The following is a 21254-nucleotide window of genomic DNA, read 5'->3' on the forward strand; positions in this document are numbered from 1 at the left end:
GAGATTAGTATGTAACGGCACATGAGAGACCCTTAACACACCTAAATGTGTCACATACAATAGAGGAGTCCAGTTCAGCACCATATATGTCTATCCCTACTGTTTTACTATTGCTACTATGGCTGCAGCTGTCCCTTGCTAAAGAGTCTCCGGTCTCAATGGGATTTACCTGTATAAATAAAGGTTAAAACATTTTTAGAATTGGGCTCAACTAGTCAGCTTTTGTAGTATTGTGGAGCCTGGACCCTCAGTCATTTCAAATGGAGGCGAAAGTTTTGTTTTAATTTCTAAATGTTTTATTTTTTTCACCCTTCTTCCAAAATGGCGACAATTGAAATAATGTATTTTTGGAAGGGTCTTAATCCAGTTTAAGCAAATAAAAATTCTGGGTTCTTGACACTTGAACCACAATTGATCTATAGACCATAACCTTCAATTTAGAAGTGAAAACTAAACCTTTGTATCAACTTGAAATGAAACACAACAAGGTACCCATACACAGACCCTCACTATAGCCACTGAGTCAAATTAAACAGAATATTTGAATTTAAAGCAAAACTATTATTGTCAAGCATATATTTACAAAACACAGGTTTTAGAGTTCAACATTAATCTTGGTTGCAAATGAATGTTCCAACAGGACACAGTTCCAACATGTGGTTAACGTTGTTTCCGAAAAAGTCCTCCTGACCTCCTCCACCCAAATGAAAAGATGTGGGAAACAAACAAACTGGGTTTGGAACTCAAACCAAAATATGTTGAAAAAAGTCACGCAGGCTAAACTATGCTCAAGCATTGTTGAAACCAAAAGAAGCTGATTGACATGCACCTAAATATTCACTTTGCTGTATCTAAACTCATAAAAAAAAAGTTGGTGCATTTCACTTGGGACACACACACATAATCAGCTCTGTTGCTCCTTCTACAAATGCATTGTCATGTGACAGGAACGTCCAATCCATTGTTATATTACAGAAAAGAAAAGAGAATAAAACTGTTGTAAAAATCATTAAATAATTCCCTGAACTTTTTCTTAAGACAAATGTTCCTTACATGAATGACTTGTGGTCGAGAGTGACCCAGACTATATTCAAATTATGTTTAAAATGTACTTTCCTTTTACCACACAATCTTGTCATCTGCCTCTACATCTCCAACTAAATCCCGAGATAGTACAGCTTTAACAACCCATCAACAGCAACACACTGTTGGGGATTAATCTCTCTCTCATCCTCTCTATTTCTAATCAATTTTGCTTTATTAAAATATCATGTTGATGCAATACAGTGTTTCCAAATCAAACAGAAGGCACAATCAGAGAAAATACACTAAAGGAATATAGTGGAAACAAATATAAAGTATAAAAAAAATAATATGAAATCAAAATGAAGTGAATGTCCATTACTGTCATATTGCGCTGTTCATTTTCTCTGTGTGATTACATTCACATCTCTATACAACTCAATTACTCTTCCAAGTGTAAAAAACTAAATAGATAAAGAATAAATCGCAACTTATTTCCCCAACTGCTTCCTAAGACGAGCCCTTGGGCCATATGCATAGTGTTAATGGCTTCTCTCATTCCGATGTAATTTCAAAAAATAAAATGGCTCATTTATGGATGGTTTAGTTGTCATGGTGTTATTGTGAGGGATGGATACACTTCCATACTCAAGAAAAACACAAATAAAACTCAGAGTTCAAACATTAAAAAGTGACTTTTTTCAAAGTGTTGTCAACTTTACTTTAAGATGCACAAACCCACAAAATATTTCATAGTGAAAGTACACCTGAGCTAAAGTCTTGTAATTAATGTTCGAGCTTGTCAACATTTGCTATTTGAAATCCATGCTGGAAAGTTAATGTGTCCAGGGGAAAAAGGATCAGTGAGAAAGTGTGTGTGTGTGTGTGTGTGTGTGTGTGTGTGTGTGTGTGTGTGTGTGTGTGTGTGTGTGTGTGTGTGTGTGTGTGTGTGTGTGTGTGTGTGTGTGTGTGTGTGTATGTGTGTGTGTGTGTGTGTGTGTGTGTTAACTGGTTAGTTGTGTAATTTTAAGAAGAGGAGGAAAAGTACAGTTTATATCACCCAGTTGATGTAGTACAGAAATTCATTGTTTAAAGTGTTAATTATTCTCTCTTCACAGCAGCCTCAGTCAACACAGATTAACTCACTCCTGTCACTGCACCTGTAACACTTGTGTGTCCCACTGAAACAATGCTGGTTTGAGGAGGATTTCTATAGTGGCTATAAAGGCAATATAGCACTGGTTGCATCCTGATAATGTTAATCAAATTAAGAAAATTCGGTCCGTGGCATCTTTTTTTAAACAGAATGGTGCATTTTGAATATATGGAAGAATGTTATGGCTATGGTCGAAATATAATATTTGGAGGGATTGTTTTCTTCAGTGTGCACTTTAAATAAAGGCAAAATGTCAAGAATATAGTGGAAATACACTTTTATTTTAATAATGTTTTATAAGTTATTGAGCCCAGAAGTTCTAAACATCTTTAGAACTTTACAGCAGCCTTGAATTATCGAGTTTATTCTCGACATTGTGAAATCTTTCTCGATGTGCATGAGATGAAAAAACCTCCTCTATGTTTTCTTTCACGTGGCCCTTCTATTCCTCCATAGATTTGAGAATTGTGGGTTCAAATGATCACATTTTGACCTGTGAACCAAGTTCCATGACTTGCAAAACATGAATCATATTGTTAAAGAAATGTTTAACCAGTTTACAGACTATTTAAGTCAGAAATATCCCCAAACTGCAAGATTCAGTGCAACCCATAAGGTTATTGTTAAGGCATCACAGTCTAAGGTTAACAAACAGACTTACAGGTGAAACTCATATTATTAGAATATCATGGAAAATTAATTGGAATCGAGGCAAGAATTCATGCAAAAGGGGCACACACCGAGTACATATACTCTATACAGGGCCATCATTTCTGTATTTAAAATCCCTTTTTTTATTGATTTCATGTAATAATCAAATGTTCTGAGACTTTGAATTTGGGGTTTTCATAAGCTGTAAGCCATAATAATCAAAAGTATAACAAATAAAGGCTTAGAATATCTATTTTTGCATGTAATGAGTCTATGTAATATATTATTTTCACTTTTTAAGTTGAATTACTGAAATAAATAAACTTGTGCACGATATTAAAATGTTTAGAGTTTCACCTGTACATGAGACACACACTCCCCCAGCCCCCTGTCTTCATTGGTACCTGTGAGAGATTTAGAGTTGCAGTCCGTTGGTCCGGGAGGGGGGACTGATCCAATGCCACTTACAGAGCCCTCGTAGCTAATGCAGTCATAACAAAGCAGAGCTGTTCAAGGAATAAAAAGAAAAAAATATATATATAAAAGACAAAATGGGGCGATGGAAAATATAATGTCAGCTGAATGGCACTTTTTTTTTTTTTTTTTTTTTTGGGAGTGCAAAATTTATATATATTTCGAAGCCGTATTCTTTTCCCAGAACAGCCCTGTTTTGACGTTATGTCTGTGTTAGCCATGCTTAAGCTCTCAACACCACAACAACTACTTGTAACCTACAGTACATACATGCACCCACACAATCAATCATCAAGCAGCAAAGGTATGTACAGTCATATGAAAAAGTTTGGGAACCCCTCTCAGCCGGCAACATTGCACTGATTTGTTGAACCATGTACAGATACACAATCTGCAGCCAGATGTTCTTGCAGGTCTTTGGAGGTGATCTTTGGGTTGTGTGCAACCATTCTCACAATCCGCCGCATATGCCGCTCTTGTACTTTTCTTGGTCTGCTAGACCTGGGTTTAACTGCAACTGTGCCTGTGTCCTTCCATTCCCTGACAACGTTCCTTACAGTAGAAATTGACAATTGAAACCTTTGGGAAAGCTTCTTGTAGCATTCCCCTAAACCATGATAATGAATAATCTTTGTTTTTAAGATATTTTGGGAGCAGTTTTGATGGTCCCATTCTGTCTCACTTCAGCAGAGAGTCAAAGAGAAGTGCAACTTGCATTTAGGCACCTAAAATACAGTTTCTCATGATTAAACAGACATTTCTATGAGGTTCAAGGCTTAACAACATAATCCAACCAACTTTGTGTTTAAAGTCATCAGTTTTACATGCTGTTACAGGCATTAAAATCAACAAAACCACAAGGGTACCCATATTTTTGCACAGCCAGTTTTTCACATTTTATTTTATTTCACACAACCAAATACTGCTTTTCAAAAAATCTTTGTTTGGAAAACATCCCAGTAGTTAGCTGTTCCTGGTAAATTAAAGACATACCACTTTTATCTTTTTTTTTGTGAAAGCAGAGTCAATTATAATGCCGGCTGAGAGGGGTTCCCAAACTTTTTCATATGACTGTACTTAGTTTCAAAACAGGCAGCAGTTGGGGATCTAAAAAAGCAAAGTACACTGGACACACAGGCGAGTTAATTTAGCAAGCGCTTAAACAGAAGGGAGATAAAAAGAGTGTTAATACAGAGTTGAAAGCAGCAGCAAGAAAAGCACTCAGCACCTGACAGAAGCCCAAATCAAATGTGTTAAGAGTTGGAAAAACAGACACACATGTTAGTTAAGCAAGAAAGAGAAACAGTTGTAGATTTTGATTGTGTGTTGATTTTATTTTTTTGTCCTAATTAATAATTCCATGATTTATTATAGCTACTTGCGTCATGTCTTATATGTATGGTATCTTAAGTCCCCTTGACTTGATAACAAAGTTGATTCTACAGTGTCTTTCATATACAAATATCCTTAAAGTTGAATCTAATATGTGTGCTCACTGTTTTTTCGTCTACCTACACATGCTTGTCAATATCTGACGTTGTTGATATCTTAAATCCCCTTGACTGGGCATAATAAAGTTGAATCTAATAATAATAATTTATAGTATTTATGTATATAGCGCTTTTTTGGAGGTCACTCAAAGACACTTTACATCAAATAATAATAAAAAAAAGGTGAAATAATGTGTTTTGACGTATACCAGCAAAAGCCCCTTTGACTTGGCATAACAAAGTTGATTCTACAGTGTATTTCATATGAAAACTATCAATAAAGTTGAATCTATCTGTGCAAATAAAAAAATATATATTTAAATGCAAAAAAGAATGCAAAAAAGTGAAATAATGTCTTTTTTTCGTACCTGCGAAGGCCTTGGATATCCTCTCCTTCTTCCACTCCCAGGGCTGGTCGTACTCCTCTGGCGGCCGCTCGTCGTCCTGGGGCAGCCTGCTCTCTCTGGGGCAGCGGGAGCGCTCCGGGTCCGAGTCTCCTCCGTTCTCCGTGGGCTCGTACGGCGTATCGTACAGCGGCAACTGCCTGGCCGAGCCCTCCTTAGACCCCCGTCCGCTATTTCGAATTTCTGCCAAGACAAGGAGAAAATTTGGTTGTTAAAGCTATAGTGCGTAACTTTTTAAAATGTGATTTAATGGCGGTTACATTCAAGCTATTATCAAACGAGTTCACACAAAGTTGATCAAGTCTTATCAGCGCCACAAAACTCTCTCTGTATTTGTCAGTATGGCAGCATTTACAAAACTGGTGTCACCCCCACTCCCGACACTGGTGCAGGAGCTCAGAAAAATCCCAAGAAGAGCCCAAGAAATGTTTCAGTTGTTGATTCTACTGATTCTAAGAACAAACCTGGACGTACAGCAGAAGGTATACAATCCATGCGCTATCACAAAAAAGTTTACCGGCCACAGGAGCAAAGACCACATTTGGCAAAGCCTGACTTACACATTTCTTGTATAGCGTATGATAAATGTGTGGAGATTTCAACTGATTCAAGTAGAAGACAAAATAGCCAAACATTAAAGGAAAACTTCACGGTATACGGAACCGGCGTTCTATCATTATAAAATTGCTATTATAATATAATGAATGAGGTTTTTCTTCCCTCAGTCTTTCCTCAGTCTTCCCTTGGCCCAGCTGTCCTGTTAATCCTATCCCTACATTTTACCACGTGTGATGTCACACATGGGAAAATGTAGGGTAAGAAAGTGAGACCATAAAACACTCTTTCTGCCTTTTCTCCGGCTAGGATGAACCGATTTCTAAAAATGTAGCACATTTATACTACATAGGATCTCAGAGTTCAATACACCTTCATATTCCCACCGGTGAAGTAGGTATTTAACTTTAAGCCACTTCCATCCTTGTCCACAGGTGCACCGGACATTGCTTCCTACCCTTATATTAAATCTAAAGTGTAAAATCCCCTGAGGCAATTGTCAAGAAGAAAGCGTGTTGGATGTTGGATGTGTGAGTGTTATAGAAGTTGCCTCTCTTACATGTAGTGAGTGATGGTGATGATAGAATAAGTTGAAAGCAGAAGAGAGAGTTGAAATATGGGGAAGCTAGCCTTCAAGAACAAAGTCAAATAGATAGGAACTAATGTCTTTCCTAACCTGTTCCCTTAGCATTATATAAACCAATAGAGAGAATGTATATGTGAAAGCCTGCTATGTTGGTAAATGGTGAATGGACTCCACTTATATAGCGCTTTTCCCTGGTTTTTCACAGACCCAAAGCGCTTTACATTGTTTTGTAACACATTCACCCAATCACACACACATTCATATACTGATAGCAGCACCACACAGGGTATTATAACAGATGTATTGCATTATTTTTTTTACTAGTGCAGTGCCCGTCCAAAAAACTTCAAAATCAATCATGGATGCACATCTCTGTGCCGTGTGCAAGCAATATCCGGAAGCTCAGATCGATCTGACTAAAACTCAGAGAGATATGCGAGTCACAGACAGACAGACAGACAGACAGACAGACAGACAGACAGACAGACACAGACACACACACACACACACACACACACACACACAAAGAGACAGACAGACAATTCTTTCTTTATAGATAGATTTTATGTATAATTATGTATGTGTCTTTGATGTATTCCCTTTATATATATATAGTATATCTAACTATGGACTTCCTTGACAGTTTAGTATAAAGAAATTATTACTATGCCTTGTTGACATTTCTTAAAGAGGACCTATTATACTACTTTTCTGGTCTTAATTTCTTGTTTTACACTGCTATAGAGCAACCTGACACGAATCACATCACAAAAAACTATGTAGATTTTCGGGAAGCTCTTTCTCTTATTTTGGCGATCCAGCACATCCTGTCAACACTTGAGTGTGTGTGCTTCGGCAATCTCCGCTCCCTCCGCCTGTGCATCGGCCATCTCCGCTACCCTCCCCCCCCTCTTGCAAACCCCACTCCGTTGTGATTGGTTACCTTCCTTCCGGAACACTTTCAGTGGCGGGAAGCGCGAGCATGGACCTATAAAGGCGCGAGGCAGACGCGAACAGGGAAGTGACAGCATTACCATACATGGAAACATCCGCGTGGTCACGTCACAAATTTTTATGCGACGTCACGAATTATGAAAGGGTAGACCGCTTTGAAGACGTGACTTCTCGACTGGCTAGAATAGTGTTTAGTGCTCTGCACAGACACCCCAGACGGTCAGCAGGGAATACGTCGAAATGCATGTAAGTCATTATTTGATAATTTAGTATGGTTAAGCATGACTATGAATCATCATAACAACGTTTATAGGTCATAAAAGTCAAAAAGCATCATAGGTCCTCTTTAAAATCTATTATTTTTTCCTCCAAAACAATGCACATGAAATATCTTGGTAACTCCTAAAATATGTCTAACATAGGAACTAAACTCCAATTATAAAACCCCACCAGCAGTCCCTAAACGCTACAAGGTTAATTACAACCAAACATAATACGAACGTTTAGGCGAAACAAGCTGCAATATATAATAATGACTTTGCTATTCTTAGGGCCTTAGCAGTGGTGGGGGCTTAACATGTTTGCCCTGAGGCTGCTGTTAGGAAAAAAAAAAAATGTCCTTCCGATTTTTCTACAGAATGATTTCATGGCAATCTGCGCAATTGTCGTCAAGATGTCCTGTTCCGGACTTAAGAGGTAAATTGGAAGCAGCTATTTTCGCAGCCGAGTGCCACTCATCCAAAGACTGTGAGGGAAGAAAACTAACACTGCCAGAAAGGAAGCCATTGGACCAAAAAAAGCTACTTGAGTGGATTGTATCTATCATAGGGGTTTTGGGAAAAATAAATGAGGGCATGTTGGTATTTCGCCATGTGCAACCAATGCAGAAAGGTACCCATATGTTTTTTTTTTTTTTTAAGAGAATTTTTTATTTTTATTTTTTTTAAGATATTTTTTGGGCATTTTTATGCTTTATTTGATAGTGCAGAGAGACAGAGGTGAAATGGGGCAGAGAGGGGAGCGACATGCAGAGAACGACCGCGGGAATCGAACCCGGGTCCGCTGCTGGGCCCGGCCCGGGAGGGGGACGCCTTACCAAATGAGCTAAAGGCGCCCCCATTTTTTGGCATTTTCAAACTTTATTGGATAGTACAGAGTTGAGAGAGAGAGAGAGAGAGAGAGAGAGAAACAGAGAGAAAGAGAGAGAGAGAGAGAGAGAGAGAGAGAGAGAGAGAGAGAGAGAGAGAGAGAGAGACCTGCAGTAAAGGTCCACGGGTCGGATATAAACCCGCGACCACTGCAACAAAGGCCGAAGCCGATATGGTACGAACTCTATCCACTACACCACCGGAGCTCCCCTACTCTTATGTTTTATACCTTCTCGGGAAATGCACCATTTCCTGGAGCATTTCCAGATATCTGGTGTGTCTCAAGCTTGAGTTTTAAATTGTTTATATTTCCAAATATCTACCTATAAAACATTGAATAACACAGAGACTGCCTGGATGGATGGATGACCGGCCTACAGTATGTATGGAATATCTAATCTCAAACATTCCAAAGAGTTACCCAAAAAACATTACCATGACTGAGACATATGCAGTTAAACAGCTCTGTTTTGACATTTCAAATAGTTGAATATGACTACTTCTTTATTAAGGTGAGACACTGTACATGTTCATAGTATTTATTGATTTATAAAATGAGAAACGACTGGATCCAAAATATGTTCTGTAAACATTTTGAAGACTAGAATGTTCTAAACATTAAACAACAATTTTTACTCATGACATATGTCACGTAAAACTATAAAACTAGTTAGATATTGCCAAATCACCTGCAGTGTGTATATAACATATAAGGATAGGAATCATGAATCCAGTGTGTATATTCTTGCACATTTTTGTTGTGAATCTGTTTAACATCACCTGATCTAAACTTAGATGCACACACACACACACACTCACACTCACACACACACACACACACACACACACACACACACACACACACACACACACACACACACACACACACACACACACACACACACACACACACACACACACACACACACACACACACACACACACACACACACACACACACACACACACACACACACACACACACACACACACACACCTTACTACCATCCATGTAACTTCTAATGGAGCATCATGCCCTTGAGAACAACCCCCCCATCCCTCCCTCTCCTTCCCCATCACTTATACCAAGTTGTTTGCAGCCTAGCACCCCTCCTCTTGGGCCATACAGAGCTGTTAGTAGCCAGCCAGCACCGCCATAAAGCGACGCAATGTGAGGGGAATGAAATATTATGCCACACTACAGCATAATTGCCTCTTAGCCCAGGGGAGCTCTTGCGGAAAAAAATGAGCAATGCGTTGAGCCTAATGGAGCTATATCCCGTCGGTTATAAGGGGGGTGTGTGTGTGTGTGTGTGTGTGTGTGTTGTGAGGGTTAGGGGGGTAAGGGGAGGGGGTAAGGTCCCGTATTTAAGTGTAATCCCGCATTAAGAAAACACGAGCACTCTTTGATCTAGCAGTTAAAAGACTTGGTGTTAAGACATCCTTGCCCGATTAGGATCTTACCCCCTGTGCAGAAGAACAAATAGCCCTAAAGGGAGGCTTCCAATGGGGGTAAAATTGGGACAAGAGGGGGGTGTTACTGGTGGGATGGTGAGAACATTTTGTGGGATGAACCCTGTAAAGCTATAGTGCATAACTTTTTTCATGTAAATTAATTTCGGTTATATTCAAGCCATTACCAAACGAGTAGAAACAAATTGACTAAGCCTTATCAGATCCCAAAAAAAATCCCTATAATTTGGCAACCTTTAAAAACTGGTGTTGCCCCCCAGACATTGGCACAGGAGCTCAGAAAAATCCCAAGAAGAGCCCAAGATATGTTTCAGTTGTTGATTCTACAGCTAAGAAAAATCTTGGACGTAAAACAGAAGGTAATCTATGCGCGATCATCGAAGGCTTAAATCATGCACCAACACAGAAAGTGTTGTTGTAATAACTCAGAATTCTTCATGAGGACGACATAAATTACACACTATAGCTTTAAAAGGAGGCACAGTGCCTTTAGATTAACTCCAGCAGTGAATTGACAGGAATTAAGTTGAGTGCAGAGAAATTAGCTATATATGTATGGACTGTCTTCCCTTCTTCCCACTGTCTTTTTCAACATGTCTTTCTTCTTTCTAACCTCCCTTATACTTCCTTGTTTACTTCCGTCTGTCCATCCCTCTATCAGCTCCTGTTAAGACATGCGCTGGTTCGGTTGCTTAGTAGCCAAAGTGGGCGGGGACTAAGTGTGTCTAGGTAAATTACAGTGATTGGCCTGACGATGGGAGTTGGCATGTTGCAACACAGCTGTAGTCTATCTTCTGCCTGTGACCCTTAGCCTCTGTTTAGGGTCAGGAGTCAGGCACCACACCCTCCACTGATGTCCCAACTCCCCTCTCTCTCTCCCTCTCCCTCTCTCTCTCTCTCTCTCTCTCTCTCCCCCTCTACCTCTACCCTTTTCCCTCTCCCTCCCCGGATGTTTAGCTTCCTGTCCAGATGCTGCATTTCCTGTATTTTGCTTTATGCCCACTTAGCCTTCACAACCACTCAACTCAACTCAACTCAACTCATTCTAACCTCCAAAAAGTAAGGCCAGACCAATATGGATTTTTTTTGGGGTTGATTTTTAGAAGGGAGTATAACATTCCAGTAACCAATATATTGTCCAATTACATAACAAAAAAAATATATATATTATTTTATTATTATTTTTATTTTTTTTAATGCCCATATGCCCTTCACAACACCCCAAAAAAGACCCCACAAATATTCGGTTAATTTCCCAAATTGTACTTGTGTATTCTATAAAAGTGTAAGGTATACATTTCAAGCCCATACTATGCCTTTACACAGAACATGTTGGTGCTGCAGCCCTGAGCTTTAAGTGGCTCAAGTATTTTAAGAAACAGTTCAACTTGTAGAAAGTGTGTCGTATACTCAGCAGGGTTTCAACAGCCATGTCGCGGCAGCAGAAGCACTGACCACAACCATCTGTTTAGAGCCACTAAAAAAAGAGTTTGTGTGTGTGTGTGTGTGTGTGTGTGTGTGTGTGTGTGTGTGTTGTGTGTGTGTACTTGTACAACTATTTATGTGAGAACCAATTTGAGTTTTAGACCTAAAGAGTGAGGACATTTTTGGAAAGTGAGGATATTTTGTCCGGTTCTCACTTTGGGACAGGCCTTTAAAGGGCTGTTTGAGGGGTAAGTCTAGGGTTTAAGGTTCAGGTATGACTACGGTTTAGGTTAGTGTGTTAGGGTAAGGGGCTAGGGAATGCATTACTATGCCAATGAGGGTCCTCGTAAGTACTGTATAGGTGTACAAACGTGTGTGTGTGTGTGTGTGTGTGTGTGTGTGTGTGTGTGCTTGTGGGTGGGTGTGTGTGTGTGTGTGTGTGTGTGTGTGTGTGTGTGTGTGTGTGTGTGTGTGTGTGTGTGTGTGCGTACTACCATATACTGCTGACGACCAAACAGCTGCATTGGAGCCTTTACAATCCACTTTGCCTAATGACAAAAGACATAGATATAGTGACGGCCGTAAAAACTCAGCGGTAAAAGCACCAGCGTCAGTTGTAATGTATTGTTCTACATCTACAGATCTGGAGCCAGTGAGGAGACACGGCTAAGCTTCCAAACAAGTGACTGAGCGTTATTGTCTTGCACTGTTTCATGAACTACAGAGATTAATTCTAGGGAGAGAGAGATGGGGGGAGGGAAGGAGGGAGGGGGAGAGAGAGAGAGATAAAGAGACAGAGAGAGAGAGAAGGACACAGAGAGAGAGGGGGAGAGAAAGAGCGAGAGAAAGACACAGAGAGAGAGGGAGAGAAAGAGAGAGAGAAAGAGGGAGAGAAGGACAGAGAGAGAGAGAAAGAGAAAGAGAGAGAGAATGACAGAGAAAGAGGGGGAGAGAAAGAGCAAGAGAAAGACAGAGAGAGAGAGGGAGAGAAAGAGAGAGAGACACACACAAAGAGACAGAGAGAGAGAAAAGAGAGATAGACACACACACACACACACACACAGAGGAATATATTCATTGCAATAAATCCAGGGAGGCTCCTGGTCCACTTACTACAGCAGGAGCCTTCAGGGCGTATTACCGTGGCAGTGCATGGGCAGACAGCACAGCGCTCTGGATTAAATCAAAAGACATTAACGGCAACCAACCTGGCAGCCGCATCCTGCTACTGCTACATATAAGGGACTGGCCAGGCCATCAAGCCCATTATCCATATATACAAACCACTGTCTGATATGTCTGCCTTCTCCTCTTATAGCCATCCAGTTAAAGGTGGAGTCAGTGATTCGGGAGAACGCTTGTTGTCGAAATCAACTTTTTGTCAACATCAGAAAATATCTCCTCATGCTCAGCTACCTATCTGTACTGTGTGTGCGCTGAGAAAAATAAATCTGGTGGGTCCCCTTTGTTTGCATACCAGTTTACAGAGCCTAGGCTGTGTACTCACTTATTTTTTTCAGCGTACGCACACAGTACAGACAGTACGGTATTGAAATGCATTGTTATTAAACTCATGTCACAGGTATAAAGTGAATGTGAATACTAAAATGCATTTTAGTAAATGTAGCCATCCATGACACTGGCCCCGGTAGGCTTGTTCCATGACGTGTCAGAAGGCCACAGGTTTGATTAACAAAGCCGCTACATCAGAACTCATACACTGCTGCGGTGAGACCTTTTCTATAGCCGTTGATTTCATTCTGTGTGATTGCACCGGTCCGTGAAGTGCACACAGGGTCGATCTCTTGGGATTTGGCCCTTTATGAGGGTTACATGAGGGGCTATGAGGGGCTATGAGGGGCCCACCCACCCACAGGCATTGTGTGTCAGTCTATAGAGCTATAGCTGACAAGTGAAGGTGCTTGCTCCCTGACCTGTGTCGGCCTGCTGTTGACTTTCATGCTAGTCTATTGAGCTGTGAGGAAGCTATTTTTCTTCTGATTGTGTAAAGGTGGGCTCTGAGGAACTCTCAGTTTGTGTTAATTCTTTCACCCACTTTGGAGAAAAGCTGTAGTGTTTTTACAACGCCAGCTGTTGTTCCTGGGTGAGCGCGTATACCCAATGACAAAGGCATTCAGAAACACCATATAAAAATTGCATTATTCGCACTGATGGTCTCGTTTGCCGTCACATGTTTTAAGATCATCATAGGAACAATTACTGTTTCAGAAATATTTAAAAGTTCCTCATAGCTACTTTAATATTTGTCATATACTGTATGTAATGCTTTTGGGCAAAACCGTTGACTTCAATAGTCGTGCAGACGTCGGCGTTTGTTACCCGTGGTTACCTCTGGGAGAATGGGTTTTACGATAAGCAAAGACAAAACAACCCTGTCAGCTTTGTGCTCGCATCGTCTCGCCCCAATTTCGAATATTTTTTTTTTTGCGTTTTGCAAAGAACAAAAGCGCCAAAGACAAAGGGAATAAATTACCATGTCTGCGTGTGTGTTGAGTCTTTTCATACAGCCTCTGCACAATCTCAACCGTCCTCCATTGATTTTGGTATTTTTGGAACAATTTGCAAAAGTGTCTGCGGTGGATAAGATTCGATTTTAACTGTCGCGCCGCTGTCTTGTTGTCAATATGACAGATGTGTCAATCTGCAAGGAAGATGTGTGTATATTGTTGTGTGTGTGTGTGTGTGCGCGCGCGCGCGTGTGTGTCTGTGTGTGTGTGTGTGTGTGTGTGTGTGCAGAGGAAAAGTAGCCATGCCATTCCTTTTCTCTGGTCCTCCTTCCTCCTGGCTCATACTGTGCCAAGCTTGTGGTGGGTAAACACACACACTCTATACATACTTATATATAGAGAGATATATACTTTTGGGAAGCCTTGGCCCAGTACTAGCACTATATTTGGTTTGTGCTTTCACACACACACACACACACACACACACACACACACACACACACACACACACACACACACACACACACACACACACACACACACACACACACACACACACACACACACACACACACACACACACACACACACACACACACACACACACACACACACACACACACACACACACACACACACACACACACAATTTGGTTTGTGCTTTCTTACACATGCACTTCTGTTTCAGCTTGAGGCCATATTTAGTTGTGAATAAAACACATGAAACAGAGCTGGGTTACCTGTGTGTGAACTAATATTACTTTCAGTTTTACACAAGGCAATTAAAATGTATCTTTTTGCATATCCCTCCCACAGCACACACATGCATTTACCACAAGGGGTCATATTGGTTAATCTATCATATTTCTCAAACAAGCCCAAACCTGTATGCATGGTATATTTATAGATAAGAGACCAAGAAGATCAAGGACATTAAAAAAGTAGTTAAGAATTGTGCAGACACATGTTATATCCTTTTGGAGGCATGCTTGTGTGTGTGTGTGTGTGTGTGTGTGTGTGCACTCGTCTATGTGTAAATTCACTGTTTTCCTCAGATGGCCATAGGGGGATAAGTAGCTGAAGTGTGTCTCCCTCAACATGCTGACGAGTATATGGATCCATTCCCTTTGTGGAGTAGGAGAGTAGAAGCCTCACACACACACACACACACACACACACACACACACACACACACACACACACACACACACACACACACACACACACACACACACACACACACACACACACACACACACACACACACACACACACACACACACACACACACACACACACACACACACACACACACACACACACACACACACACACACACACACACACACACACACACACACACACACACACACACGGCCAGTGATGACTGAAGTAAGGCAGACTAAGTAAAAGAGACAGAGAAAGAGATAGAGCGAGCTTGGGAGTGGGAGAGAGATAGAGAGGAAGAGAGATAGAGAGAGAGCGAGAGAGCGAGAGAGCGAGAGAGACACACACACAGAGAGAGATAGACAGAGAGAGAGATAGAGAGAGAGAGAGAGACACACACACAGAGATATAGACAGAGAGAGAGACAGAGAGAGATAGACAGCGAAAGGAAGAGAAGAGAACGGTGTGTCATAGGGAAGGGCACTGGGGACTTCTTGAAAAACGAAAGAGACAAACAGAGGCGGCTAGTGAAGAGAGAGATGGGAGGAGGAAGATGTACCATTAGAGTGAGGCAGGTGATGCAAGTCTGTCCCATATGGAGAAATAAAGAAGGAGACGGTTACAGGAAGTGGAGGGGAGTGATGGTAGAGGGCAAAAAAGAAGTTGAATTCAAGCTTTTTGAAAAAAAAATAAAACACGAGGTCAAGTACTTAAAGGCCTACTTCACCGGTTTGAATATGAAGGTGTATTGAATTCTGAGATCCTATGTAGTATAAATGTGCGGAAAAAATTGAAATCGGTTCATCCTAGCCTGAGAAAAGGCAGAAAGAGTGTTTTTTTTAACCCTATATTTCTCTTTCTCGTGACATCACAGAAAGAGAAATATAGGGTTAAAAAAAAACTTACTTTGTAAATATTACTGTGATGTCACAGTAATATTTACAAAGTACGTTTTTTTTTAACCCTATATTTCTCTTTCTGTGATGTCACGAGAAAGAGAAATATAGGGTTAAAAAAACACTCTTTCTGCCTTTTCTCAGGCTAGGATGAACCGATTTTAATTTTTTTTGCACATTTATACTAAATAGGATCTCAGAATTCAATACACCTTCATATTCAAACCGGTGAAGTAGGCCTTTAAGGCAGATGAGCTAAATATATTTATTTACAACAAAGGATGAGACGGATAAATAAGCAAAAGGCAAGTTCAAGGCAGGTTGTTATGATGAAATATATAATAAAAAGTTTGTCCCAATTGTATGCCTAAGAGAATGTGATTTGTAACGCCGTGTGTGTGTGTGTGTGTGTGTGTGTGTGTGTGTGTCTTTGAAGCGGTGACAGGCTTCTTGGCGGACTGCGTTGGATGCAGAATGTCCCAAAGCATTGTGGGAGTGAAGCTATGCGTCTGCGCCTGTGTGCTTTTGCTCTGTGGCTATTGTTCCCTTTGCTCAGATAAGACTGGCGCTGGATTAGAGGGAGAGTCACCAAGAGTTCAGTGTGTGTGTGTGTGTGTGTGTGTGTGTGTGTGTGTGTGTGTGTGTGTGTGTGTGTGTGTGTGTGTGTGTGTGTGTGTGTGTGTGTGTGTGTGTGTGTGTGTGTGTGTGTGTGTGTGTGTGTGTGTGTGTGTGTGTGTGTGTGTGGCTGGAGACAGTGTTGGAATGGGATTGGGATTTGGTTCTGGGAAGACGAGAGGAGAAACTGAAAGGAATTGGAAGAGGAGTCAGCTGTGCCAGTCAAGTGCCTGTTGTCACAATGCCTAAGGACGCCTGTGTGGTATACTGGTATAGGGCTGCAAAATTAAATCGTAAAACAAAATGGTGATTCTAGATTCATATATCTATGCGATCTCATTACTAAATGAGGGGGATTACCTCTCTCATATTATTCCCCTAAGCTTTAAAGTGAAGCTATATTTTCACTTCTTTGCCTGGGAACAATTCCAGCTGTCATATAAATGAGAATTAGCTACACAATGTAAAACAAATCAAGCTAGTTATGTATACATTCACGCAAACAACTCACTAGATGTTGTAACTTGACAGTATTCATCTTTGAGGCCCCAGTATGTTACTATAGACATAGAAAATTATGATTCACATTCAAGCGAATTCAAGAGAATTTTGTGCAGTAGTGGTAGCACAAGAGGTGCGTGTGGGGTGGGGGGGGGATGGGAGGGGTAAAGAGGATTCTGATAGCCAAGGACGGACAATATAGTAGTTATGATGAATAGTCACTTCATGCCCCCACTCCATAGGGGGTAATAGCCCATTAATGGTGATAGGCCTCCAGCATACACGCACGCACACACAGACACATACAGGGGCACACACACACACACACACACACACACCACCTGGATGCCTCAACCTTCAACCAGTTTCAACCCAATTTCCCCAGGGGAAAGTCAAGAGACTTCTCATCTACTCTCTGTTCTCTGTTAGAATAGAACTGAGAAAGAGCTGACGATAGAGAAAAGCCCTTTACATATTTTATTATTTTATTTATTTAAGTAAGTAAGTTTTTATTTATATAGCGCCCTTCACAGACCAGGGTCACAAGGCGCTTTACATATTCACATTTCATACACACACTCAAACACCGATGGCAGTAGCTGCCATGCAAGGCGCTTTCTGAACCATCGGGAGCAAATTGGGTTTCAGTGTCTTGCCCAGGGACACTTCGACATGTGGCGGGGAGACGGGGGATCGAACCTCCGACCCTGCACTCCAGAGGCGAACTCCCTACCCACTTCGCCACTGCCGCCCCATTTATTTGTGTGCAATGCATTTCATACTCTTTTTGTGTCTCCTATTCCAATGTTTTGGTTAATGTACACATGCACTGTAACATGCCTGTGTACCACGTAAAGCACTTTGTAACAGTATGTTCAAAAAAGTGCTACATACCGTACATAACAACTTACTATAACTGACTTACTATTTGTTGCACAAGGGGAGCACTGAAGCAACAGCCCTGACATGATACAGGCACGAGTCAAACCGAGGTCAAGTATGTATCAACTCACAGCATTTACATTTTAGAGTATTGGCATTATAATACTTGGATTTCCAACTTTTTTTTTTCATCTGCAAAGCTCCGACTCACACAAAGCTCAACACAGAGCTGTAGTGCTTCTGTACATTTCATTCTTTTGTAAATCTACCCACTTTTTTTTGACAGTTTTTTCCTCCTTGTGCGATAATCCGATAATCTCTCCCCGCAGCACAACAATGTGCGTGTGTGTGTTTGTCTCTGTGTGTCTGTGTCTGTGTGTGGGGAGCTAACGCCGTGAAATCTGTAGGAAATGGACGTTTCTATCACCTCCATAGCTGAGCAGAGCCAAAGCTACTGTCGCTGCTGCACTCTCCTTAGGGCTGTCTGTCTCTCATTAGCACAGATGGATGCATGCGTGATGAAAGGCTAAAATTTTTTATTTAAAAACCGGGGGTTGAAAAAAAAAATGGAGATTGACAGTTAATCTTTTCTTGTGGCGACATTACACAACTTGAACTGTGTATGACCTCAGTTGAAGATTTTTTTTTTTCATAATATCATAACAAGCAACAAGGTATTAACTGTACAAATGCACACCATAAGCATAAGCAGCTAAACTAAGCATGATGCCACTCTTGCTTTTCCTGAATCTCAAAGTCAAGGCTTATAAAAAAGGGAAATATTTTCTTGTAGCAACATTACACAACATGAACTTGGTACGACCTCAGTTTTATTTTTTATTTTTATTTTTTATCCGTAACATGGCAACATAGTCTAAACTGTACAAATGCACACCACGAGAACTTTAAGCATGATGCCACTCTTGCTATCCCTGACACCTCAAAGCCGGGACTAATTATGAAGCATATCAGGCAGAAAATGAAGATGAAACGGCAGCAATTTAGAAGGAAATTGTGTAACTATAGTTCAACAGACACGCATAAATATTCATTATGTTAAAAAAATTAAAAAATTGCATTCTTGGGCGAAAAAGGGACACACATTCCCTGCGTTCCAAATCACATACTCTTTCTTTCTACTACACTACATACTAAAGTACAGAAGAGTATTACTGCCACGGGAGAGAAAAAAAAAATCAGATAAGGAAGATTTTTTTTTTCATTATGTCAAGAACTGTCAAGGATAAAAATGCTATTGGAGTTAGTGGGGCATTTATGTATGTTCAGCATACTACAATTGACGTGCTTGTATTGGGACATCCTAAATCTTTTTCTGGCATACTAAATAGTAGGGAAGTATGGGGATTGGAACGCAGGGTTAGATAGGGCGCAGGCTGGAATGCTTGGTATTGATAAGTCCCTTCCATCCCAAATGGCTACTTGTGCTTTAGCAGCATTGTGCCTTGTTTACCGATCCTTCTAGTCTGCAGAAACGTGCCTTTCCCCTGGGAAACTTGAATAAGCAAAAGCTGAGGCAATGCAAATACTTACACAGCTCACTCCCTGTCAAAGTGTGTGCGCTGCTATGACCTTCAGATGGAGTGTTGAACTCTTTGTAGGTGTGTGTGTGTGTGTGTGTGTGTGTGTGTGTGTGTGTGTGTGTGTGTGTGTGTGTGTGTGTGTGTGTGAGAAAAGGTAAATACAGTACGGCTTGATTTACAACGCTAAGCCGCTAACAGTGTTTACATGACTGTGACTGTTTACATGATCTGATCCCTGTCGCACGGCCAATAAATGAAAACATGACCGCAAACAGTTCAAACAATGGGAAACACCTGACTCTGGCCTTACAGGTGACAGCAGAGGTTAAGCCTCAACAGGGTTTGTGTTACTAAGGTGTTGCTGAGTCATTTGGCACGGACACACAATCTATGAGGAAGCACATCAAAGGTTGAATGCAAAATTGGGCAACCATGATTTGATAAAGGTGATTTCCATCTATGAGACATTGCAATACAACTATAATAATACCTACTGTACAAGTGTCTGGCTGCAGCTTGAGCTTGTATAGTTGTTTACTGTTTCACTTGACCCCTCTGTTGCACCGGTCTAAACAATGTCTGCCCGTATGTGTGTAACTGCATGGTACCACTACCTAGCAAACTGCACAGGACTTAAAGTGCTAGTGTGTGTGTGTGTGTGTGTGTGTGTGTGTGTGTGTGTGTTTGAATGAGTGAGTGAGAGTGTGTGTGTGTGTGTGTTTGAGTGAGTGAGTGAGTGAGTGAGTGAGTGAGTGAGTGAGTGAGTGAGTGAGTGAGTGAGTGAGTGAGTGAGTGAGTGAGTGAGTGAGTGAGTGAGTGAGTGAGTGAGTGAGTGAGTGAGTGAGTGAGTGAGTGAGTGAGTGAGTGAGTGAGTGAGTGAGTGAGTGAGTGAGTGTGTGTGTGTGTGAGTGAGTGAGTGAGTGAGTGAGTGAGTGAGTGAGTGAGTGAGTGAGTGAGTGAGTGAGTGAGTGAGTGAGTGAGTGAGTGAGTGAGTGAGTGAGTGAGTGAGTGAGTGAGTGAGTGAGTGTGTGTGTGTGTGTGTCCATTAGACTGGGGCATTAGGCCTTGAGAAAAGCTTCTGGATTGCAGTCAACTCTGTCCAGCCTGATTCACTGTGACAGGGCAGACAGACCAGAGCAGGGGAGGCACATTACAAAATTATCAATCTACAATGCCACTGTTACTTTACAAACAGCCCTAGACTTAAGCTAAAACAATATGAAGGCCATTACAAACTGATAGGGTTAAAGGTACAGTGAGTAAAATAAGATTATCGTGGCGTCATTTAGTTGTGAAAGTTCTCGATTGCAACGCTCCCTTGCTAACCCCTCCTGTTTGGGTCATTTACAGAAGCTACGGTGGCCTTCAAGGACAAGAAGCTAGTTACTAAAGATCGCATCATCCACTACTGCCCCAAGTCCACAATATCAAGTGATGAGGTGAAGATGTATTTAGTTATTTATTCTATAGAACTTCTTCTTCATCTTCCAACAGGTGCATTTCCAGTGGACACCCACAATATATAAAAAAGCGTAAGGCCGTTCAAATTGGTCCATTCTGTGCTACTGTAGAAATACGACAGTTTTGCCCCCTGCAATGTAGATATAAAAGTCTCAATCTAAAGGTAATACATTTTCTTAATTTTCAAGTGATCATATACTAAATAAACCAAACTTAATAAGTCAGTTCTGGGCAATGCCAATACATTTTACACACTGCACCTTTAAAGCGTTCTCTTCCATAACAATAACACATGTCTCCAAACTAGTAAAACTTTATTGTAAAAAGAACCACTTCAATGTGAGTGTGAGACCATTTTGTTTCAGCTCATTGCCTTTCACAAGA

General features: G+C 41.0%; 1 protein-coding gene across 1 annotated transcript in view; it reads right to left on the reverse strand.

The window, feature by feature from the left end:
* Positions 1 to 3234: 3234 nt before the first annotated feature.
* The window catches only part of LOC307270948 (SH2 domain-containing adapter protein F-like), a gene marked incomplete at both ends in the record, with an annotated part of 95888 nt that continues 77868 nt past the window's right edge, over positions 3235 to 21254 (reverse strand). The window contains 2 exons of the mRNA XM_080054837.1: positions 3235 to 3336; positions 5163 to 5381. Of these exons, the coding sequence (XP_079910963.1) occupies positions 3235 to 3336; positions 5163 to 5381 (321 nt within the window). The remainder of the gene's footprint in view (positions 3337 to 5162; positions 5382 to 21254) is intronic.

The sequence above is a fragment of the Ammodytes marinus genome (assembly GCF_949987685.1).
Source record: "Ammodytes marinus genome assembly, contig: scaffold_120, whole genome shotgun sequence".
NCBI classification, from domain to species: Eukaryota; Metazoa; Chordata; class Actinopteri; order Uranoscopiformes; family Ammodytidae; genus Ammodytes; species Ammodytes marinus.